The sequence below is a fragment of the Pezoporus occidentalis genome, unplaced genomic scaffold, assembly GCF_034315485.1.
Source record: "Pezoporus occidentalis ecotype Australia unplaced genomic scaffold, CSIRO_AGI_Poc_V1 ctg59, whole genome shotgun sequence".
NCBI lineage: Eukaryota > Metazoa > Chordata > Aves > Psittaciformes > Psittacidae > Pezoporus > Pezoporus occidentalis.
The window spans coordinates 2,884,246-2,907,167 of NW_026915932.1; the positions used below are offsets into that span (position 1 = coordinate 2,884,246).

At 47.4% G+C, this 22,922-nt stretch overlaps 1 protein-coding gene across 1 annotated transcript; it reads right to left on the minus strand.

Moving 5' to 3' along the window:
- Positions 1-9,622: 9,622 nt before the first annotated feature.
- Positions 9,623-14,550, minus strand: FAM124B (family with sequence similarity 124 member B). Its single transcript, XM_062638871.1, has 2 exons — positions 13,124-14,550; positions 9,623-11,310 (listed from the first exon to the last, which is right to left on the minus strand). Exons 1-2 carry the CDS (start codon positions 13,847-13,849, stop codon positions 10,690-10,692), a joined length of 1,347 nt encoding a protein of 448 aa, XP_062494855.1. The 5' UTR covers positions 13,850-14,550; the 3' UTR covers positions 9,623-10,689.
- Between the last annotated feature and the right edge of the window lie 8,372 nt (positions 14,551-22,922).

Genomic DNA, 22,922 nt, shown 5'->3' on the forward strand with positions numbered 1-22,922 from the left:
CACTCCAACCCTGATAACATGCTCTCCCAGCTCCGGTTTTTGGTGGCAATAAACACCCTACCACTTCCGTCTGTGGTAGGGTGAAAGACCAGCTTATGGGAACAGGCAGCTGTTTAATGACAGGATCTTAGGTGCACATTTATGGCCTAACCACCCAATTCAATCACTCCTGTGAGGGCCTTGAGTGTGGTGAGCTCCAGCTAGGGGCTGATGACAGCCCTCCCACGTCTGCAGCCTCTGACCAAGCAGCATACCATCTGTGGACAGGATTGGATAAACTAGGAGATACAAGGGAAGATTAGCCTAATGCTTTGTTTTATATGTAGTATCACTCTAAGCTGCAGTCACCTATCCCATCAGCCAGTAATTCTCAGGCCCTAGAAAAATTCTTCCATATGGGATCATAGAATGTTTTGGGTTGAAAGGGGCCTTAAAGCTCATCTAGCTCCAGAGAAGTGAGAGACACTGCAGAGGCTACTGCTTACCCAAAGTTTTTCCCTTACTGGTACTCAAAGACACACTGGGGTTTAAGGCTAAGCTCCCACCAAGTAGGTCACCCCGTTCCCTTCTCCTGGGAACACCACCGCAGTGTCAGGGCACTGTCCTTTGCCCCCAGCAGAGACACGGAGCTGCCTGCCCTCCTGCCCTACACCGGCTGGACCCTTCTCCTGCACATCAGCTGCAAGACCCCATGAGCATCATCTGTGGGACAGCCGGAGAGGGAACAGGGAAGGAAAAGTGATGATGCTGGAATACAAAGTTGGGGCCAAGAAGAGATGCTCTGGTAGCAGGGCAGCAGTGGGGACAGCAACTAAAGAGGTTTCTCCCCAAGGCAGATCTGGGAGCCAGCAGAGCAAAGGCAGCACTGGCTGATGGGTGCTGCCTGCAGCATTGGCTGGGTGTTTCCCTGCCACGCAGGCACCAAGGGTGACTCAGGGCTGCGTGGAGCTCTGCAGAGACCTTTGCCCCCCCCAGCCCAGCAGGGGTGCTCACTGCCACCACGTGAAGAAAGAACAAAGGTGGCCCAGGCGCAGGGCAAGGAGTCACAGCTCCAACTACACCCCTTCTTATCCCAGATGCCCCAGTGCAAAGAGATGATGCAGGACCTGCACTTGTTCCCACCACCACACCCACCAGGTATGATCTCAGCTACCAGCATGTCACAGCCAGTGGCACACGGGCAGAAGTGGCACAAAGGCTGTGATGCCTCTGGTGCCTTATTCTCCCTCCGCCTCTCCTGCCACTCCCAAGGGAGCAGCAATGAGCAAAACCTAAGGCAAGAGGCAGAGGAGGCAATTTCTCCAGCTCTCCAGGAACTTTCTGCCTCCTATTCTACACCAAGAATCCCAGCTGTGTCAAAAGGAGGGGGTTACTTCAGAGCAAGGGACATATTCCACCTCCAGTCAGTTGTCATGGTCTCTCTCATCCCATCTTCCATTTTTGGAAAGCGAGGATCAATCCTACCAGCTATGACAGCTAAAAGCCCCAGCGGCTCCTGCCTGCTCCATGCCTACTCAGGCCTGCACCCTACAAGGTTCCTTCTGATGGTGAGATGGAACTTGAGATGATCCCAATTAAAGCAGCGAGGCTGTCACAATTTCAGCTGCACAAGTGAGATGAGATTACTAATGGTGTCACCAAGTATCTGCAGGAGCAAATTTACAAACCTAATCACCTCCCAGCATAGCCAGGCTGCCAGTGCCTGAAGGAGGGTGATAGGGGAGAAGAAAGCTTTCAGGACTCTTAAAGAATATTAATTCACACTAATAAGAATCAGATCTGTCCTTGCCTGTAATCAGCAGCAGAACTGAGATCCTGAGCCGGAATATTAAGCAGGTGCTCCACAGGAGCTGGAAACCTCTCAAAACCTCTCTCAAATTATGAGAATTAAGCATTAGGAGAGCAGCACAGCACCCTGCAGTGCAGCTGTGGTGTCAGGAGGAATCTGCTAGGAGAGGAGGATGAGAAACTCAGTGGAAGTATCACTGACTCCTGGCAGTGCCCATGACCACGGGCCTGTACCAACTGCTTCCCAACACACCGATTTTAACCTGCAGGCACCCTCTCAAACTTGGGTGTGATCCCTGTTTCTTCTGTAAAATACAGGATAGCTGAATTTTTAATCCAGGTTGATCGGGTGCATCCCCTGTGCTTAATGAAATCTGGTACATGGAAACAGGAGATAAATCACTTACTGTGACTGTTGTTGTATTTTGTTATTGTATATGACTGCCGTTACATTTTCAATTGAGTACTAAGGATTGGAGGTGTTCAGCTTGAGATATGGCACTGAAAATGAGCAGCTCTTCCTGAAAATGGAGCTGATGGGGAATGCCTGACACCAAAAAGGGAACACAACCAGTGCATCACTTGCTGCTGAAGTGTAGGCTGCAGGCACACCTGATTGTGGCAGAAGAGGAGCCTGACTAAGAGCTATCACCCCGAGGAATACACTGCAGGAGTATATCAGGCAGGTCTTTTAAAAGGCATTTTGTTCTCTTGTGTTAGCTTTCCTGTGTGGTTGACCGCAGGGGTTACAAAGTGGCAGAGCACCTCTGCAGCACTGAGTCACGGTAGAGATGAACCAGCCCCACAATTAGATAAAACCCACAGCCATACAGGCACTTTGCTGGAATGGAAGTGCATCATAGGCCAGGTTTCTTACCAAAGCCCAGATGGGATACTTGCATTATTCCCATACATGCTAACCTATCCCCAGGAAGCCCCTTCTGCTGAGTCCCTCTCCCATGTTCCCTGAGCCCACAAGCAAGCAGCGCCCTGAGGCAGAGATGTGCCTTCTGCACTTACCATCAGGGCTGAAAAGACTGACAGTGAAAAGAGTTTTCGACTCCCTAAGAACAAAAGAAAGGTCCTGGTGAGCTTTGCATGGAAACACTTACTGAAGAGGAGGACAAACCCTTGTTAGGAGCACATGCAGGATGGCAGCTCTGAGGCCCCAGCCCTGACACATGCACATTCCCACTCCACTCCTGCCTGCCTACACTGGCCAGTCAGGCTGACATGACCAGTAGTATTTGGTGATTTACTTAGGGTTCTCTCTCAAAGCCCAGCAGCAGGGACCTCCCACCTGCTGCAAAGCTGGGCCTGTCTGCAGGAGATGCCACAGGAATGGGCAGGGAGATCCTGGCATGCAAGAGGGCAGTGGCCTTCCTCCAAGCCCCAGCAGTGCCTGTGAGCAAAAGGGCCATGGAGAATCCTCCCTGTCCTGAAACATCTTTCCATTACTCCTGTGCTGAGAGGTGAACCACTAACACACACGGCCTGGCAGGGGGAAAGGAGAGAAGGATGCGCCAGAGGTTGCCATGGGGACACCCCGAAGCCCTCTGCCTCCCTTTCACAGCCCAAACCTCTTGGCTTCACTTTGGTTTCAGCTGAAATTTCCTGTTCTTCTTTAGTAGAGATTTCTTATTCCCTGGCCTATTCTTTGTTATTAAAGAAAAGCAAAGCCTAAGGGCCTTTGAGCTTCGTAATTTGCTCTGCAAGCAAGGCACTGAGTGTCTACAGCCATGACCCCAGAGCGCTCTGCATCTCCTCCTGCTCTGCCCCACCAAAACAAAGGTCCCTCTTCCCACCCTGCTCCACGGCACAATGGACCATTGCCTTCACAAAGGGGAATGGGATTAATTTATGACAACCCAAGGGCAACCCTGGGTGATTGACTATTGACGAAAAGGGGAAAAGTCGAATTTTTTAACCTTTGAAATTAAATTATCCACAGTTAAAACTAATTATTTGCTTGTTTCAGTTATTAAATGATCTGCCATATTTTTTAGCAAAACGTCTTTGTAACAAGCATGTCAGTACTGTGCCTTATTTTTCTCTGCACTCAGCAGATACACAGTAACAAAGGCATATAAAATTGCAGAGCATCGATGTCTGAGGCTGCCATTAAAACAGTAAAGCACGGTAAGGAAGAACTCTCTTTCCCTATCACTTAGACAACAGGTCTTCCCAAATTAACTAGCTTGCTGGCAGAGAAAAATGAGTAAATGAGAGAAATTTACTTTCTTTGTTGCTAATATCGCTATTATTTTTTTTTTTTCCCTTACATATCAGGTTATTTTAACATTCACAAAAGTGAGGATTAAAACCCTCAATTACTGGAAGGCAGGGGGGACTGAAGAGGCTTATAAGCAGCTCTGGTACTGGACCACAGCTGAGCCTGAAGACCTGATGCTGCAGAAAGGCAGAGCCGGGTGGGGGGACGCCTGGGCAGGGTGGGCTGCAGGCACCCCCCCGTGCTCCAGTCCTCTGCTGCTCCCGGGGGGGGGAAGCCCGGAGCACGCAGCCCCCACTGGCACCGCACCCGCGGGTGAATCGATGCCGTTTGCGGGCACCAGGCGGAGCTGGTGCGTCAGGGATGGGCGGCCATGGGCGCCCGCAACACGGCCCTAAGCCCCCCTCCCTCACCCGCACCCCGACCCTGCAGCCACCATCACGCACCCTCGGGAACCGATCCAGGGCACCCCAGGCCGCCACAGCCAGGCTAGGCGAAAAGTAGAGAAACAGAGACATGCGTCCTTAAAAAAAAGGGGAAAGAAAGAAGAGAGAGAGAGAAGAGAGAGAGAGAAGAGAGAGAGAAGAGAGAGAGAAGAGAGAGAGAAGAGAGAGAGAGAGAGAGAGAGAGAGAGAGAGAGAGAGAGAGAGAGAGAGAGAAGAGAAAAAGAGAGAGAGAGAGAGAGAGAGAGAGAGAGAGAGAGAGAGAAAGAGAGAGAGAGAGAGAGAGAGAGAGAGAGAGAGAGAGAGAGAGAGAGAGAGAGAGAGAGAGAGAAAGAGAGAGAGAGAGAGAGAGAGAGAGAGAGAGAAAGAGAGAGAAAAAAAAAAAGGAAATAAGGAAAAAAAAAAAAAAAGAGGAAAAAATAAGGATGGGATCTGAAAACTCCAGAAATGCCAAGAGGTGAGGGGACGGGGCACCTGGCTGGACTCCAAGCAGAGCAGAGCAGCAATAGAGGAAAATTTACACTACTGCTTACAGCACATACTGGATGGATGGAGGGACCCATCAGGCAGTGACCCCACACCCTTTCCATGCAATTTATGGCAACAGAGACCCAGTGCTGTGGCTGTGCTGTGTGGAGGAGCCAGGAGCACACCATGGGGCAGCCCAAGGAGGAGGGGGAGCTGCTGCACATTCTTCTGCTCACAGAGAGCATTTCTGGTTTGTGATTCCATCACAAACACAGGATTTCTGATACGTGCAATGTTTTTCCTCCACCAAGTGGCCGTGAAGCTTTGCCCTGGGCACAGAGCACAGCATCCATGCAGATGAAGAATAGCCTGCCCGAGCTGAGAGAATAGGAACTCCCCCTCCCAGACCTGCCAGTGTAACTCTGGAAAGCTCGGCTGTGCTCGCTGTACCACATCAGGGTTTACCCAGGCATTGACGAAAGCTGAACTTGGCCTAAAACCCACGAAAGAAGAGCGCACTTGCTTCCCCGAAAGAATCAAGTTTGCCAATTTCTCCTTAGCTGGAGAGGCCAAGCCTGCGGCATCACTACCGATGCCAGCAGCCGCCTGCCAAGGTCAGGGTTGCCTGGGTGCCCGCCAGTACCCTGCCAGGCACAGGGAGTGGGCTGCACTGGGGAGCACTCCCGCTCCTCCCGATCTCCTCAGGAATACCACTGTGCTGCTTCAAAGGAGACAAAAGACCATTCCTGCAGCCAGGGGCTAAAACAACAAAAGCAACAGCAGCTGCCTCTGGGTTGTGGTGATTCCAGAACAAGCTCTCCAACTTCACCTGACTGGCTGCAAGCGGCTCCCACTCTCAGCACGCTTCCTGCTCCTGCAAAGAGAGATTTCCCTACTCCATCACCCAGACTGTGCAACTGGCCTAGGAGAAAAGCTGTTCCCTTTAGCCTGGAATTGTTCACCATTATTGGTTGTCAGAAGAGCAACACGGCAACATCCCTGCTCTCTCCTAGGAACAGGGTCACCCAACAGCACAGCTTTCAGGAGACCCAGGGTCATGCTCTTGCTCCCGGATGCAACATCTCCTGACAGACAGACCGGCACAACGCATGATGCCCACCACCCCCAAAAAGGGCACATCTTAAAATCCTGGTTAGCAGGATCACCTACCACCCCACACTGACCACCCTTGGCTGCTGTCTGTCAAGGTGTCCATGAGAGGAGTCAGCAACTCAGTATCCACAGCACCATCACCCCTTGTGCTGGGTTCAGCAGTAGCAGTCAGTTTTCTCCTAGTAGCTGGTGCAGTGCTGTGTCCCCTGATGGCCACAACTACATCAGAAGCATTTTACCAGACTAAATCATTTATATCAAGCACAACACATACAAATGGTAAAAAAGAACATCCCCCACACACCTCATTTTCTTCCATTCAGGGTTGCAATGCCATCTTATCCCTAAGCATAACTTCAAAACTCCCTCTTCAGTTTTCCACCAAGGCCTTGTTCCCCGGATGCTTTGCTGGGATGAGCACATGGGACAGGCAGCCCCCAGCTCAGCCTGCTGCCAAGCCTTGCCAACCCTGCACACCTCACACCTCTGCCCCTTCCCAAGAGGCTGTGGGATCTGATTGCTTACCTGTGACCTCCTCACATGTTCTTTGGAACACAGAGCTCCAGTAGACGCCTGCCAACCTGCACTCTCATTAGCCTTTATATGAAACGTGAAAGAAACGGCACAGTGTGCAAGGAAGAAATGTAAAATAAAGGTGGCAGAGATATGAACTGTCTATGGATAATGTGAATCTTTGCCTTCAAGTGCTGAGTCCATTCAGGGAGAAACTGTGCCCTCTTATCAGCTGCCTGTGTAATATGGCATTTGTGCTACCTTTATCCTGCACTTAAAATACATGGATTTTGTATACCAATTACAAGCAGTATTTTCAGAGCAGTTTTTCTTTGACTTGAAGTCCTTCTCTTCTGTGATCCACTGCAGGCAGATGAACCTCATGTAGAATCATAGAATAGTTAGGGTTGGAAAGGACCTTAAGATCATCTAGTTCCAACCCCCTGCCATAGGCAGGGACACCTCACACTAAACCATATCAACCAAGGCCTCGTCCGACCTGGTCTTGAACACTGCCAGGGATGGAGCATTCACAACCTCCCTGGGCAGCCCATTCCAGTGCCTCACTACCCTAACAGGAAAGAATTTCCCTCTTATATCCAATCTAAACTTCCCCTGTTTCAGTTTTAACCCATTACCCCTTGTCCTGTCGCTACAGTCCCTAATGAAGAGTCCCTCCCCAGCATCCATATAGGCCCCCTTCAGATACTGGAAAGCTGCTATGAGGTCTCCATGCAGCCTTCTCTTCTCCAGGCTGAACAGCCCCAACTTTCTCAGCCTGTCTTCATATGGGAGGTGCTCCAGTCCCCTGATCATCCTCGTGCCCTCCTCTGGACTTGTTCCAACAGTTCCATGTCCTTTTTATGTTGAGGACACCAGAACTGCACACAATACTCCAGGTGAGGTCTCACAAGAGCAGAACAGAGGGACAGAATCACCTCCTTCGACCTGCAGGTCACACTCCTTTTGATGCAGCCCAGGATACGGTTGGCTTTCTGGGCTGTGAGTGCACACTGAAGCCAGCTCATGTTCATTTTCTCATCAACCAGCACCCCCAAGTCCTTCTCCGCAGGGCTGCTCTGAATCTCTTCTCTGCCCAACCTGTAGCTGTGCCTGGGATTGCTCCAACCCAGGTGTAGGACCTTGTACTTGTCATGGTTAAACCTCATGAGGTTGGCATCAGCCCACCTCACAAGCGTGTCAAGGTCCCTCTGGATGGCATTCCTTCCCTCCAGCGTATCAACCAAACCACACAGCTTGGTGTCATTGGCAAACTTGCTGAGGGCGCACTCAATCCCACTGTCCATGTCAGCAACGAAGATGTTAAACAAGACCGGTCCCAACACCGATCCCTGAGGGACACCACTCGTTACTGGTCTCCAGCTGGACATTGAGCCATTGACCACAACTCTTTGTGTGCGGCCATCCAGCCAGTTCTTTATCCACCAAGTGGTCCATCCATCAAATTGATGCCTCTCCAATTTAGAGACAAGGATAGAGTGTGGGACAGTGTCAAACGCTTTGCACAAGTCCAGGTAGCTGACATCAACTGCTCTACCCCTGTCCATCAGTTCTGTAGCCCCATCATAGAAGGCCACCAAATTGGCCAGGCAGGATTTCCCCTTAGTGAAGCCATGCTGGCTGTCACCAAGCACCTTGTTGATTTTCATGTGCCTTAGCATGCCTTCCAGGAGAACCTGCTCCAAGATTTTGCCAGGCACAGAGGTGAGACTGACTGGTCTGTAATTCCCCAGGTCATCCATTTTCCCCTTCTTGAAAATGGGGGTTATATTTCCCTTTTCCCAGGCGTCAGGAACCTCACCTGACTTCCATGATTTCTCAAATATGATGGCCAGCGGCTTAGCAACCTCATTCACCAGCTCCTTCAGGACCCACGGATGGATCTCATCAGGTCCCATGGACTTGTGCATGTTCAGGTTTTTAAGATGGTCTCGAACCTGATCCTCTCCTACAGTGGGCCCAAGGTCTTCATTCTCACAGTCCCTGCATCTGCCTTCCAAGACTTGGGCAGTTTGGTCAGAGCCTTTGCCAGTGAAGACTGAGGCAAAGAAGTCATTCAGAACCTCAGCCTTCTCCAAATCCTGTGTCTCATTTTCTTCTGGTTTTGTTTTACATGATAGAGCATTTCCCCCATGCTGGATACTGACCTTCTACCTTTTAAGCACCCTCGTAGGGAAAATGAGATTAGGCTCACACTTAAGTGCCTTTGTCATGATTGAGTAGAGAGAAGGCCATGAAATCTCTCTGTAAAGCTGCTTCTCCAGGAATCTCACTTTTGTTTTTTCTCCTGGGTTCATGACTATCCTATCTATGCTCACTGTATAGATTGCTGCCCTACCCCTATCCTCCTCCTCTCTCCTTATCCCTCCCAGCCCACCCTCACACACACTGCAGTGAACCCAGAGAGCCAACACACTTGCAAGCTCTCCTGTTTGCTGCTTTCATAGTTAACCAAACACGTTCTCTGGCTCTGAAAAGCACTGGCTGTTCCTAGCACGCTAGGTAAGATTAAATCATCACCTTCAGAGATTTAAAGAATCACAGAATGATTTATTAAAAAGTCCAGAATTTTTACAGAGCTTACGGAAACATGGTTGTAGATGTCCATGAAATAAGTGTCCTGTTCAGCGCTCTGCAGGGTGTGCTCCCTGCACTGAAGGGTACATGAGGAGTGCTTCCAGGGACTGGCCTATTCCCACCCACAGCTCTTCAGAACAACTCAGCTGCACTTCCAGACTTCCCCAGAACATTCCCAAAGGCCAAGCTAACACACACCAGCAGCACCACGCTCCAGTCCCGCCGGTCTGCAGAGCCCACCAGCAGCAGAGGGGTGGGTTTGGATGTTCTTGGGTACTGAAGCTGCAGCAGCACAGTGTGGGCTGTGTTCAGCTGGCACACGTACAAGTTAATACCCATAAAAGTGTGCAGAACTCCCCTGCAGAACTCCTGCTGCTGCACATCATATCCTGCCTCCCCTTGGGCCACTAGAAGCCATTGCCTGTCAAACTTGAGTTATGAACAAAGAAGAGGCAAAGAGAAGGAACTCTCCAATAAATTCACACTTTCATGTAAAGCAGAATTCAGACATTGAAGGAGAAAACACCTCTTTGCTGTGCTGCTTGGAAGGTAAGTATGAGCAGATTTGGCTTTTCTCTTTATAATTTCATTCCTCTGTCATACCTTTCCCATCTCTTTCCCTTTGAGATTTACTTAATTCCACCTGAGAAAAGGAAGTGCTGATCAAGATGGGAGTTATTTTGTCATCTGTTGCTGAAACATTACTTCACTTCTTGTACCCTTTTTACTCTCCAGCATTCAGCCAAGACTATTAGCTTCTGTTGTCTTCTGTTAATTAAAACACAAGTAGGATTGCCTGCTGATAACTCACACTGGTCTAACAGAGCCCAGCCTGTTGCTGAGTTTATTTTGGTGAGTGTCATGAATAGGTAGCCACAGGTCTTCCTGGAGCTCAAACTGTGCTCTGCAAGGGTTTGCTTTTTGTGTGCACTGTGCTAACTGGGGGAAAAGCTCTCTCTAGGACTGCTTTTTCTTCAAAAATATTTTAAAAGAACATCCTTACGTTTCACATTTTGCATAAAATTTACAACATTCTTTTAAATACCATGAACAGAGGAAGTGAGAAGGGACACAGAGAAAATTGATGTAACCACTGTGACAACACAACTACCTTGTTTCCAATATGTCAGGCAGGGATGATGAGCCCCCCCCTGAGGGCATCCAGTTGCTTGGGCAGCTTAGACAAACTGCACTAACCCCATCAGAAGATGTCACTGGCTATCTTTAGCATCTTGGAATAGAGTCATATGGCTTATTCCTACTCATTGCACAAAAATCCTCCAATCTATTCTGCATTAAAAAGCCAAACCTTTTTGTAAAGACAGTGTTACAGTTCCTGCTTTGCCTGCAGCCTTTTCAGCATCACTCAATGGAAAGTAAGCATATACTTCAGTGAACCCACTACTGAAATGTAGTCACGGTTTCAGAGGTAAGCTGAGCATCAACGGTCACAGCACAAGCAGGCACAACACACGCACACACGTGCTCCGCTGTCATTTGGAAGCGATGAGCCCCACGTGGCACGGTTGTTTTCAGTCATATGAAGAACTCCTCCTCATCATCCTCCACTCTGTTGTCAGGACTGGTGCGTTGTGTCTGCGAGCGGCAGCTCCACACTCTTTGCCCTGTGTTTTTGTCCCATCCGTCTGCAGCCTGGAGCCGCCAAGCGCAGCCTCGAGAGGGCAGGGTGCTGCCAGCCCCGGGTCGCGGCTGGAGCAGGCTGCTCCGCAGGTCCCTATGGAAGCGGCTCAGTGCGCCGCAGCTCGCAGCGGTGCTCACGGCCAGCCCGGTGTCCACGTTGGTCTCGGCTGCCTGCCGGGGCGCACGGCCCTGCTGCAGAGAGGCCTGCAGCTTGCTGCTCCCCTGCCTGCGCAGGGACGTGGCTTCCCACCACGGCCAGGCTGCTGCACCACCGAGGGAAGAGCAGAAGCGCGTGCGAAGGTCACCGCTGGTGGGATCAGGAGCGAGAGCTTTGCTCTGGTCGGGTTTTGTTTTGCCCTTTGCGGTTCTTACCTCCTGGCTTCGTCCCCCAGGGTGGCCCCGCTTGACAGGGAGCTGAGCCGTGACAGAGTCTTGCAGGGTTTCGTCGCTGCCTGCATTATCATGCCGACGGGAAAGCCCAACACTTGTTTCATGGGGCTTGGAGCTCTCCTGAACCTGTTGAAGGAAGTTCGGAGAGAACTCCATTAACATATCATTCTAGCTTAACCAAGCGCTGAAATCACCTGCAGTGTGAATCAGAGCCCCGCTAGAGAACAGCATAGGAGTCCTACAAGCCTGGGTGATGGCAGATGAAGCTTAATGCAGACAAAGTGATGCACATGGAGGAAAAACAATCCCCGCTTCACATACAAAGTGCCAGGTTGCAAGCTGACTAACTCGGGGTCTCATTTCTGTTACAGACAGCACCATGTTAGCATCAGTTCATGCCTGACAGCAGTCTGGAAAACAAATGAAACCTCAAAGATTATTCCAAACAAAATGGAAAACATTGCTATGCTCAGTGCAGCTCTAGTTCCAAAGCTGGACCATGGTGCCTGTCCCTCACCTGCAGCAGACAACAGAGTGTCATGGATCTGGAAATGCTCAGAAATGGAAAACAAGGATAACTGCAAGTACAGCAAAGGAACAATTGTGTATGATGGGAATTTTAAGCCTGGGGGAAAATTAAACAGTCATTAGTGAGAAACTTCAGCAAAAAAAAAGGGAGAGGATGTGGTTTATTTGCTTCTTTATCAAACTAGGTGGCCTGGGTTAAATGTCATCAATAAAACCAAGACTTCCTGTAGGCTCAGGGGGAATGATAACTCCCTGTGGGTGGCATTCACAAGCAGACCCTTGGATTGGGTTTGCAATAAGGCAGAAAGTGTGCAGGGGGCATGCGTAAATAATTTTCAGGTACTTAGAGTTAAGATTTACAGCATTAACTGAAGAACTTAAGAATGAAGTGCCATGTGCTAGGCTATCAGCATGCTGAGTAGAGCAGGGACATGAGTTACACATCCCTCAGTTCAAGTGGGCTCCAGCTTCCTTCACCATGAGCACAGTGCAGCACAGCTACACCCCTCAAAAAAGCTTCCAAGTTTCCTGCCAGTGAATTCATGTATGTCTGTAATTTGACGACATTGTGTCCACAGCAGGAATAACCACAGAGTAATTTGGGAAGGGACCTTTGGAGTCCCTGGAGCCAGTCCCCTGCTCCAGCAGGACCAACTTCAAAGTGACATGAAGGTGCTCAGGGCCTTGTGCAATCCAAGCGGGTGGCAAAACAGTTTATAAAGTGATACTGAATGAGCAGTATGCAAAGGCAGCCCTGAGGATTAGTGTTCAGAGTAGCATGGAAATAGGCTGTGCAGAATAATTAACTTGATTTGTTACAAATGAGCTCTGGAAGGGAAAAGAAATAACAGAGGGTGGGCAAATCATTTAAACACCCAAAGTACAAGAAAAACCAACCAGAGATGGGAGGGGTTGTTTGAATGGAAGAACACACTGACCCAAACTGGCCCCCCTGCTCACATACATAATTCCCACTGTGTATCATCTCTGCACAGTCTCATCAGTTTTTACTTATTTGTATTCACAAACATCAGGACCACACACTTGAACAGACAAGGCAGAGGTTTCCTATGACATTTCTCTGCCACTTTTGCCCAACAGTGACTCACTCAAAAGATCACAAACTCCATTGCATGTAATGCTGCGTCAACCACTATACTTACAGTACATCTGGTTTTGGATGTCAAAAATCTGCTTTCGAAACCATTTAGAACATAATGACTTACAGGAAAAGAATAGGCTGCTATGTTCGTTTAATTCAAGCAGGGAAGGGAAGACATTAAACTATCCTGCTCAAAAAAGCATTAATACATTCAATGTCAGACAAGCAGCAATGATGTGAATTTAACAATATAAAAACATTCCAATGATCTGTGCAAAAACCTCCTCTCAGAGCACCACAGACACATACCTGAAGCAGAATTGTATTTCCTTCGTAGTCTTGCGTTTGCCATCTGGTGCTACTGATGGGAATACATGGGTTAGGCAGCAGAGGCACCAGCTGCCCTATTTCTTGCACCTTGAACTGCAAGGCTGATGACTCCTTCGGCTCAGCAGCCACCCCGATGGGCAGCTGCTTCAAGCAGAGCTGCACAACAATAGTGTGGGTTGCATGCAACACAAAGACACAGAAGTTACTTTTCAGCATGGTTGCTTCTTTCTGTAGGATCATCTCATAGAGTCTCACTGCGTCCTCGTAGTTGTCAAAACTGCAGTAGAGGGTGACACGCAGGATTTCAGGGCCACAGCGCACCCGCCTGGTGCCCCACACAGGCATCTGGTCATCCAGGCTATAGAAGTCCTGGTGAGTGAGGGAATAGGGGTAGCTTTGCCCATTAGCAATCTGGGCACAGCAGTAGCGCCAGGGTGGACGCTGGAATTGCTCATGGACCTGGAAAATCCGTTCTTCTCCCAATCCCTCATGTAGAAAAAGAAGAACAGATATTCCAGGAAAGCCACAGCTTCTCTTGCAATATCTCTCATAGTATTTCAGTGGAGTAACCCTCTCAGACACAAAGAAAAGGCGAATGTCCAGGCAGATCCATTCTAAAAGCCGATCCAAAGTTTGCTGCAGAAGCAATGAATGTCCTGAATTGGCGAGGAGATGCACTGTCAGAGAGTCTGCTCCGTCGTCCATCGCAAAGGTTCCTGAAAAAAGAGGGTGCCTTCCCTCTCCTCTGCTGCTGGGGCCTCAGTAATATGAGGTTTGTACTTCAACAGAATGAATTCAATCTCCTACTGGCTTTGCAGTAACCCAATGAAATACGCAGGTATGCAGTTAATGTACATGAGGAGGCAGGCAAAGAGTAACGAGGCATTATGTGCCCATTCCCAGGTCATCTACATCACAGCACAGATAGGCTGAAGGCTCATCTTCTGACTCCAAAACTTGAACTCTGATCACCGTGTACATGCGACTGGCATGTCCAGAAACACCCGTGTCCTACTGCTCCTGCCCTCCATAGGGCACCAGAGATTAAGAGCTCTGAAACACAAAAGGAGTAACTCTCCAAGATGAGTTGATGCTGTAGGAGCTAGGAGCACTTGCCTGTCAGCAGTGGAAATGGACGCTCCAGATCCAGGCAAGTCGCACCAGTGCGCATCTCAGTGCAATCCCCACCTTTTCAAAGGCGATGTGGCACCGATTTTGAAGAGCTCAGCATGTTTTCTGGTAGTCAGCAGGCTGGCGGCAGCTCACTGTGAAAAGCTTGTGATCTTTGTGAGGCACACCCTTCTGGGGCATGCAGATAAGCTATTCTTTAAAAACGAGGAAGGAAAGCAGGCTAACAAAAGAAAAAAACCACCGCGTGTGAACACAACAGATAACAATGAGGGCAGATACAGATCAGCTTTAGGAAAGAGGAGCTTTGGGAAAAAAACCTCTGCTTCTAGTTAAGCATTTCACAACACAAGTAGCTTGCTGACCAGCTACAAAGCTGGTCCTGAGTTGTAATATATAGCCCATAAAAGCTGGGTACCAGGCTCCCTCCTTTCAGTGCCCTGGTTTTGCCTCTTTTTCCTCCTCCTTCTCCAAGATACTCATGTAATCAGGACCCTCAAACAAACTCTAAGGAATTTTTCCTTGTTCCTTGGGTTTATAGACTGGAACTTAGTTCAGCTTATTGTGTAGACTACAATATATGAATGCTGAAAAAACACCTCATCCCGGGTCTCTTCAGCTGCCTAGACAATAAAACGCACTGTACCTTCATCTCCTTATTTTGCCAACCCAACAGCATTACATACAAGGCAAGCCAACCCCCATTTTCTATACTGAAGTACCCCCACTGCAGCCAGTATTTAAATCAAAACTAGGGCCTCTGACAATGCATCCAGCTCCATCTAATTAGGAGCAACACATCTCTCTGACATACCAATGTCTCTGTCAAACAGCCAGGCACACAAAGCAGTAGTTCACCATGTAGAAAGACCAGCTTTAATAAGAGCCTGTTACTCAAAACTCTGAACTATATATGTTCTTAAATACAATGCTAGCTTTATATTCAACATTCCAAACAAGATCTCCAAGATCTAAAGGTAAAAGTAGCAGTGTCCTGGTTTCCTTTGTGTAGAAGATCACTCTATTAGAAATATACATTCATGTTTTAAAACTGGACTGATGAACATCAACACACAATAATAAAAAAATATTGCTAATATTAAAAGGCTGACTAGAAAATGCATAAAAACCCCTAATTTGCACTGATAGAGGCAAACCCATCTGCTAACACTGCCAAGCAAATAGCACAATTGTTGCGATGGAGACAAAAAATCCAGCCTTTGGACAATTGCAGGAAGAGAGCAAAGAGAAGAGCGCAAGTGCTCAAAACATTAACGCACCCTACATGAGCTCTGAACAGCACAATTTTACTGAAATATGGAGAAGGAAATGATTCATCAACTCTTTGCTATAGGGCAGGGGCAAGCCCTCATCTGCCTTTCCTGTGCGTGAGGAAAAGGGAAATTTTGCTTCTGCAAGGAAACACCAAAACTAAGAAAGTTCATGGGGCTCAGTTTGTAGCTGGAAGCATGAGCTGCGTTTCAGGGTCCCTATTGGCGATGGTGCCGTGCCATCCATCACTACAGGATAGCACAGCTCTCTGCCTCCATCTTCACTTGAATCACATCGCTCTGGCTGTTTAAAACCCTGTGGGAGCAGCATCATCATAGCAAAGAAGATATCATAGGAAAGAAGATAAAGTACTGGTAATGTGAACTCCTGAAAAGCAGCTGTGGAGACTAAGGGCCAGGAGGAGTGGGGTTAGGAAACACTGTAGACACCATGTCTCCCTCCAGCTCCCAAGAGGGCTTCCAAACTGACAGGAGCCTCCCACAAGGACTGCTGAAGGTGACCAGCATCTCCCCTGTGCAGAGATGGGATGGGATTTAGCAGCCATCCATTTCCAGCATCACCAGATTTACAACAGCCAAGAAGCTGAGCCTATACACAAAGACGGATAAATCCTGAACCCTGCCACCACGCTGTGTTGTGAGCAGCACACCTGCTGGAGTGGGATGGGGAAGCAGTCTCACCTGTGAGCTCTATCTGATGGAGTTGCATAGAGAACAGTTTTAGGCCTGGTTCTCGAATCCATAAGCTCTCCAGCAGCTCCAAGTCAGGGGTATCCACCAACATTCATACCATGAGCAGCATGAGATGAACCTTTGCTTGGGGTTGCCTTTGCTTGAATCCATCCCTCGGAGGGCAGCCCCACCACCCTGGCTACGCACAGTCCACAGTAATGAGTCCTTACCTTCCTCGCTGCTTCCCCTTTCCCTACCTTTCCAGTCTGGCTGCCAAATGGAAAAGCCCATTATCCATAGTGACCTACTGAACATGCCAAAAAATATTTATTTAAGAGGCTAGAAAAACAGCTGTTCAATCTTATGTGAAGTCACTCTGCTGAGGGAAGGCTAGAGGAAGAATAGTCGCAATATGGTGCTCAAAGTTTATCAGAGCCCTGTTCCCACATAATGGTGACCGACAACACAGCAGACTGCCAGGGTAGTCCAGCTTTGCATAAAAGCAGGTCAAATATTAATACTGGAATCTACCACCAATATAAACACCAGTATGCCCTGAATAAAATGAAGTCTGAATGTAAGTAACTAACACGCTTTATTGCGTGCAGCCTCAGAGAATACTGTCTGCTGTATTTTTCAACTCTTGTGGTGGAAAGGCACAGCAAGATAATTAAAAATGCCTTTTCATAATGAATTCTTAAGATGTGCCTAGTCCTCCAGAGTGCTCAGAGCCCTTCACTCTCACCGACACCAACAAGACTGATGATGCATCACAAGGTTTAATAAGTTCATAGTATCATCTGTAAGGAACCTACTTTATAAGGATTTAGGCTTTGTATACTAGCACATAATTAACTTCAGAGAGACTGGGTGTGAATTACCTAGCACCTTGGGAGCAGGCCTCATTAAATACATGCAATGTCTTAGGCTTACTAACTTTTAAAAGATATTTTTTGGTGTATGCCTACCTCAAACTCTGCGTGTAATGAGGACAAAACCACTAAATTAACCAGTTAGGTGACAATTACTTACAGCATAGGCAGTACTGAGACAAAAATCAGGATTAAGGTGTTACTTGAATGCAATGAGCTTTTCAAAGAGTTTGTATCTTGCTCCAAACCTTGTGACTCCAACATCACTTCAGAGGAAAGTAAAACCCGAATGACCAAAAGAGCAAAAACCCATCTAACCTACTACATTTATTTAAGTAGACTTCTCTCCCAAATGGTTCTTGTTCCTTCTTTTTAACCACCTAACAAGGAGCAGGAATCCAAGACAGGTGTGTCAGGAGACACATAAAGAGCTCCACTGCACACTGAGGATCAGGATCCACGCATATATGGGCACAACAAAGAAAAGGAAGGAAAAACAAACCCCGTTACAAAGATGCCAGGGAAGCTTGCTGCAGCCTGCCTTAGCTCGCATTGCTACCCAGAGGGCTGACACTCAGCTGCTGCTGGGAATCACAGCTCTGATCTGGCAGCAGTAGCACTGATGTAGCAGGCTGCAACTCCTTCCATTGACGGGACCCAATGACTTGAGACTCCTGCCCAGAGAAACACTATGTTGGGAGATGCATGGACAAGATAGAGTTTCAAGGCTCATGGGATACAAAAGGTAAACTAAATGAGAGAGGCTCCTCCTGACCCTCAGCCACAGCAGCTGAGGGAACCGGCATCCTTGCAGCACTACAGCACACACCGTCAGTGGAACTAGGATCAAACCACATTTTCCCTGCACATTTAGTGACTGCATTTACAAAAGTGAAGCAAATAAATTATCTTCAAGCTACATGGACCTTGGTGCAAGTGCAAAGCTGGGAGAGCAGCACTGAGACACAGAGATGAGAGAGATTCACTGGCAACAGACCAAACTGTGGCCCTGCTGAAGCCCATGTTAGAACTCCCACTGTCTTTGAGGCAGTCAAGCTTTTACCATTGGTACCTGAATGATCTCCCAGGAAAAGGAAAGTTGAGACCAAGGACTGAGTTTCTAAATACATACCAACATCAACAGCATCTTACAGCCTTCACATTAAACCAGTCACTGCAGTGATGTGAATGAGACTGACACTGCAGCTGCCAGCCCAAGCAAGTTCCCATCTGCTTCAGCAAAGGGAAAGGCAATGGGGAGAGAGAGGATGCTGCTGCAGTCTGTAATGGTGTCAGGTGAGAGCTAGTCCACTGATAGCACCAACACCACCACCCTCCAACCCCTCTTCAGAGACTCAATGGCAGGACAAGAACCTCTGTGTACGGGAGTCAGCTCTTCCACTCCTGATGCCCTAAGATGCCCAAGACACACATGGTTATACAAATGCCTCTGACAGATACTGGTGCCCTTCCAGTTACACAGCTGGTGGCCACTACAGCCACAAACAGCACAAACAGCAGAAAGGAGGCTCCATTCATTCAGATGGCTCAAATCCAAGCAGTTTGAACTCGGGTAGAAGTAGAAAGCCTGCCAAGTTAAGTGCATGTAATCAAAAACGCACAAGTTTCTTAGCAGAAACTCCTATGCAGTTCAAGCCTTGATGCCCACACCAGGCACACGCTGCATGCCCCAACATGCTGTGAAGTACACTTTGCCCTTTAGTAACAAATAGGTCACAAAAAGGCACTGCATGTCTTTGCCTGACTACAGACATGCCACTGGAGCCACAAACACAGTTTGAGAGATTTGGATTTCTACGACCTGGTCAAGGCAGCTTTTGCATTCAGCTGCAACCAAATTTGGGCTATGTGTCTCCAGCAAGTTATGGGGTGCTTGCAGACAGATAGGTTCTTCCTCAGTTTTCAGCTTGTTTAAAATATATCCGAAATCCCCCAAAGCGCTCCACACACACAAACCAAGACCCACTAAACACAACGAGCCAAAAGGAGGTTACAGCAGAAATCACTATTAGGAAACAAAGTCAAATCTGTTGACTTGACTACACAGAGCCAAAATCCAGCACTGACCTGAGATGGTATCTTTGGGAGCCCTCTGCCCACATCCCCAGCATCAATGCCAACTCCCACCTAGGTCTGTGCGGGACGAGGGGGCAGACAGCTTGCCTACATGTGAATTGAAGAGCCTTGCTTCAGCGCCTCATTTCTGACAGATTTAACCTACCAAGTTTTACGTAAGTTACATTTCAATTAAAAACCTCCCAGAAAAAGCAAGCAGGTACATTCAAACAAACCAAGACTTGCAGGGCCCAGCAAAGTGTTTACTTAACCAGCTTACATTCAGCATTGCTGAAGACAACTCAAGGCAAAGTTCTTGGAAGGTCAGCAGCAGACGCTGAGAAACTGCACCCTACCGAGCGTTAATAAGAGCAAATCCCCAGGAGCTTGTGAGCTCGCCAGCGAGTCCAACCTCCAGCTTAACAAACAAGCCAGGCCTACATGGAGTGAAGACTTCTAATTAATCCCTTTCCTGAGGACAACCCTCCCAAGATATAGAATGATACACCCCAAATTCTAATTAAGAAAACCCAAGTGTTGGCCTGCATCACACATTATGTTGGAGTTACAGACGTGCATAATTAAGTTGATAACAAATGGTGTGGCAGACAAGCTGCAGGATTATTAGCTTCATCCTTAATAGAGTTTCAAAAGAAGCAATACCCAAACACCAGGTATTAGCAGAAGTGGCTCACAAGGTCTAAGAAACTACTCACGTGTTACTGGTATTTAAGGGCATGTTCTAGCAAACTTTGCAAAGAAAAAGCTGCACTCCAAGCTATGAACTACTACAAACTCAAAGACCATAGTAAGGCACTACCAGGCTCTGATGCAGCTTCACTTTGAGGACTTCAGGACTCTCCACTGCAATTTTTTTCTTCCCAAGAACAGGACTGCTAGAAGCTATTCACCAACAATGAACAGAATCTGTACCTCCTGGTGGATTCCCCTTCCCTCTCAGCTTCTGCTCAGGCAAACAGCAGCATGGGGCTCTCGGAGCACCATCTCTCCAATTTCTTGTCTTGTCCACAGGTAATCCACATCAGCAGTTCCAGGACTCAAGGACATGAGACAGGCCTGTCTCTCTTAAACAACAATACACCTTCTTGCTTCAGGATAAACAGCTGCTGAGAGCAGGCAGGCAGTGTCAGGCTGCCTGGAGACTCAGGCAGATATTGCTGTGTTAGTTTCAGTCACACCACATTTGCAAGATTTTCTTTAAAGGCAAAAAACACAGTGAAAACAAAGGTCAGTTTGTGTTTGGCACGAGAAGACTGAAGGACCAGGAGTACCTGCCTGAACCTCAAAGCCTTAGCATGAAATGAGGCAGAACCACAGTTTGTGAGAGGACTTTCCTAAAACAACTGATCTGTCCTTGAAAAACCTGGCTTAATTCCAAATGTAACAATAAAGAAATTCATGTTAGGTGCAAATACAGTGATAAGCTCCTTAAAGCCAGAACCAATGCTGTAGCTCTCCACATACTGGATAAATAAAATATGATCACAACAAAGGCTTCAGGTACTAACATAACGAGAATAATACATACATAATAAAACGCTCAAGGTTTAACAACCACCTGCCCACCATCATCTCAGAGCAAGCTTTGCTCCACACACCTCCCTTGCTCTCCCCAGAGATGCACCTTCCTCCCTGCATGACAGCCGATGTGCTATGGTGAGAGCAGAAAAGCCCCCCCACTGCAAGCACATGTCACTTTGCTGCCTAAACATTGCTTTCCCGTGTGCGCACTGCACCACCTTTGCTTTAGCTTCAGCTTCTGACAGATCAAACATCAATGCTTTGCAACTGTTTGAAGGATGAGGCATACAAATCAAGTGAATGGCAGCAGTACGGTGTTCAAAGAGGAAGAACAGAATAGCAGTCATTAAGACTGGAAGGTTCCTCGGTGGCTGTGGTACCTGGAGTAAAAGCTGAGTTTTGAACTGCAGGAGAAGAATAATAAATAAAACATCACTGCTGTAAGTTCAAATGTTATTTCTTTTCCTATCCATAAACTTCATGTTCATCTCAGTGAAACTAAATGCATTAGCTCCCATGGACTCGCTCCCCAGAGTTCCAGTTTTGGAGGAGAAACGAAGAGCAAGACCCTGACCGAAATGGAGCTGTTTTACAAACCTGACATGTATTAATGCCAACACAGCAGCACCTTCCTGCAGAGAGAGCTCCAGTCACACTGGGAAGGTCACACCACACCTGTGGAGACCTGCTGCTCTGAAGACCACAATACCCCAAGACATAAGCCAGGTTGCACTGATGTGACTGTTGTTGCACAATGCCTGTTCAGCACCACTCTTTGTTGAAGGTGTGCCATGATTTTCACTTAAAACAGCATCTTTACGTTGTTACATTAACATTCATTTCTGCCATGCCAGATACAGAGTTAAAACATGGATAAAGCCAGCTGAATGATTCAGAATATTCAGCCCAGCTCAGGCACACTCTGGGAACACTTCCCCACACACTGAAGAACAGAAAGTTGGGTGAATAATTCTCCTGTTCTTTTACCCAGCTTTCAGTTGGACACATACAAAGTTACGTATTTTACAAACATGACAGATTCTACGAGACAGAGGAGCCATTAAACTCATGCTTCAGACTGAGCACATTGGTTATTTTATTTACTGTTCAAGGTAACAAAACGACTATTAACCAAAACTGGACTTTGGTATAGACACAAGAAGATGATGCCTCTTACCAGCACTACACACAGCTGTGAGCCTAGCTCTGGATTGTCAAACCTTTGTTCTAAAGCCACAGGGGCTCTGAGTAACTGGGAGCCAAGGATGAGAGCCCACCTTGCCTCTAACCACTGCGATTAACAAAGCAGATTTCAATTTAGCTATAAGGGTTCTGGCCAGGTTTGGACATACAACTAGCAGTCACACACAGTCCCAGTTTTTGTTGCTTTTGACAAAAGGGGAACCCCATCTCTGTGCAAGCTTATCCCCTAAACCATGCATCATGACAGACTCTATTACCATACATACATGTGCCACCTGTACAATTTAATTACAAAACACCTGAGTGAAAATATTTCAGTAATTCAGAATTTTTAGTGCAATGCTTCTGTTTTTAAAGGTCCAGAAAAATCAATCTTTTGATAGCTGCCAATTCGCAATGAGCAAATGCAAGAAAACCAGACAGTATTATATTGAGAGCTTTAAGATCAACTGGGCAAAGTTTGTCTTTAGGAAAGGAGGTGAGAAAAGACATTTAATTTAGGAGTAGCTTAGCATCCAAGACTCAGTCTGCTTTGCAGACATGACTAACGTCAATTTATTCTGCAGCAAACAGGGAAATTGCATGGATTAATTCTAGGAGACAAAAAGAGCAAGTCAAAGCTGTAAAGACACTGAAGATCGAAAACAGCAAGAACTTAATGAGGGAGATACAGGACAATCTTATTTGTTACAATAGCAAATGAAGTCTACACTCAACCCTTTAAAATAAAACTTGTAGACAAGCAAAGCACATGCCTTCGTACCTTCAAATAGCTATAAAACTCCAAAAACTCCTACTTTTAATTAAAAAAATTAGAAGTTGTAAACTCCATCTTAATTATGTCTTGCTACTACATTTAGCTGCATGTTAAGGCAAAGAAACCAAACTTACTAATAATTACACTCAATTTGTGTAACTACAATCCTACCAATGAAATGTTAAACAAAATTACAAAGGAGTTTCAAATGTAAATTAAGAAAGGCAGCAAAAGTG

Bases quoted from the DNA above. Each gene is read 5' to 3' on its own strand.
- FAM124B (XM_062638871.1), bottom strand. From the start codon at position 13,849: ATGGACGACGGAGCAGACTCTCTGACAGTGCATCTCCTCGCCAATTCA. The intron at 11,311-13,123 runs GTATGTGTCTGT...TTCCTTCAACAG, and splicing joins GAAATACAATTCTGCTTCAG to GTTCAGGAGAGCTCCAAGCC.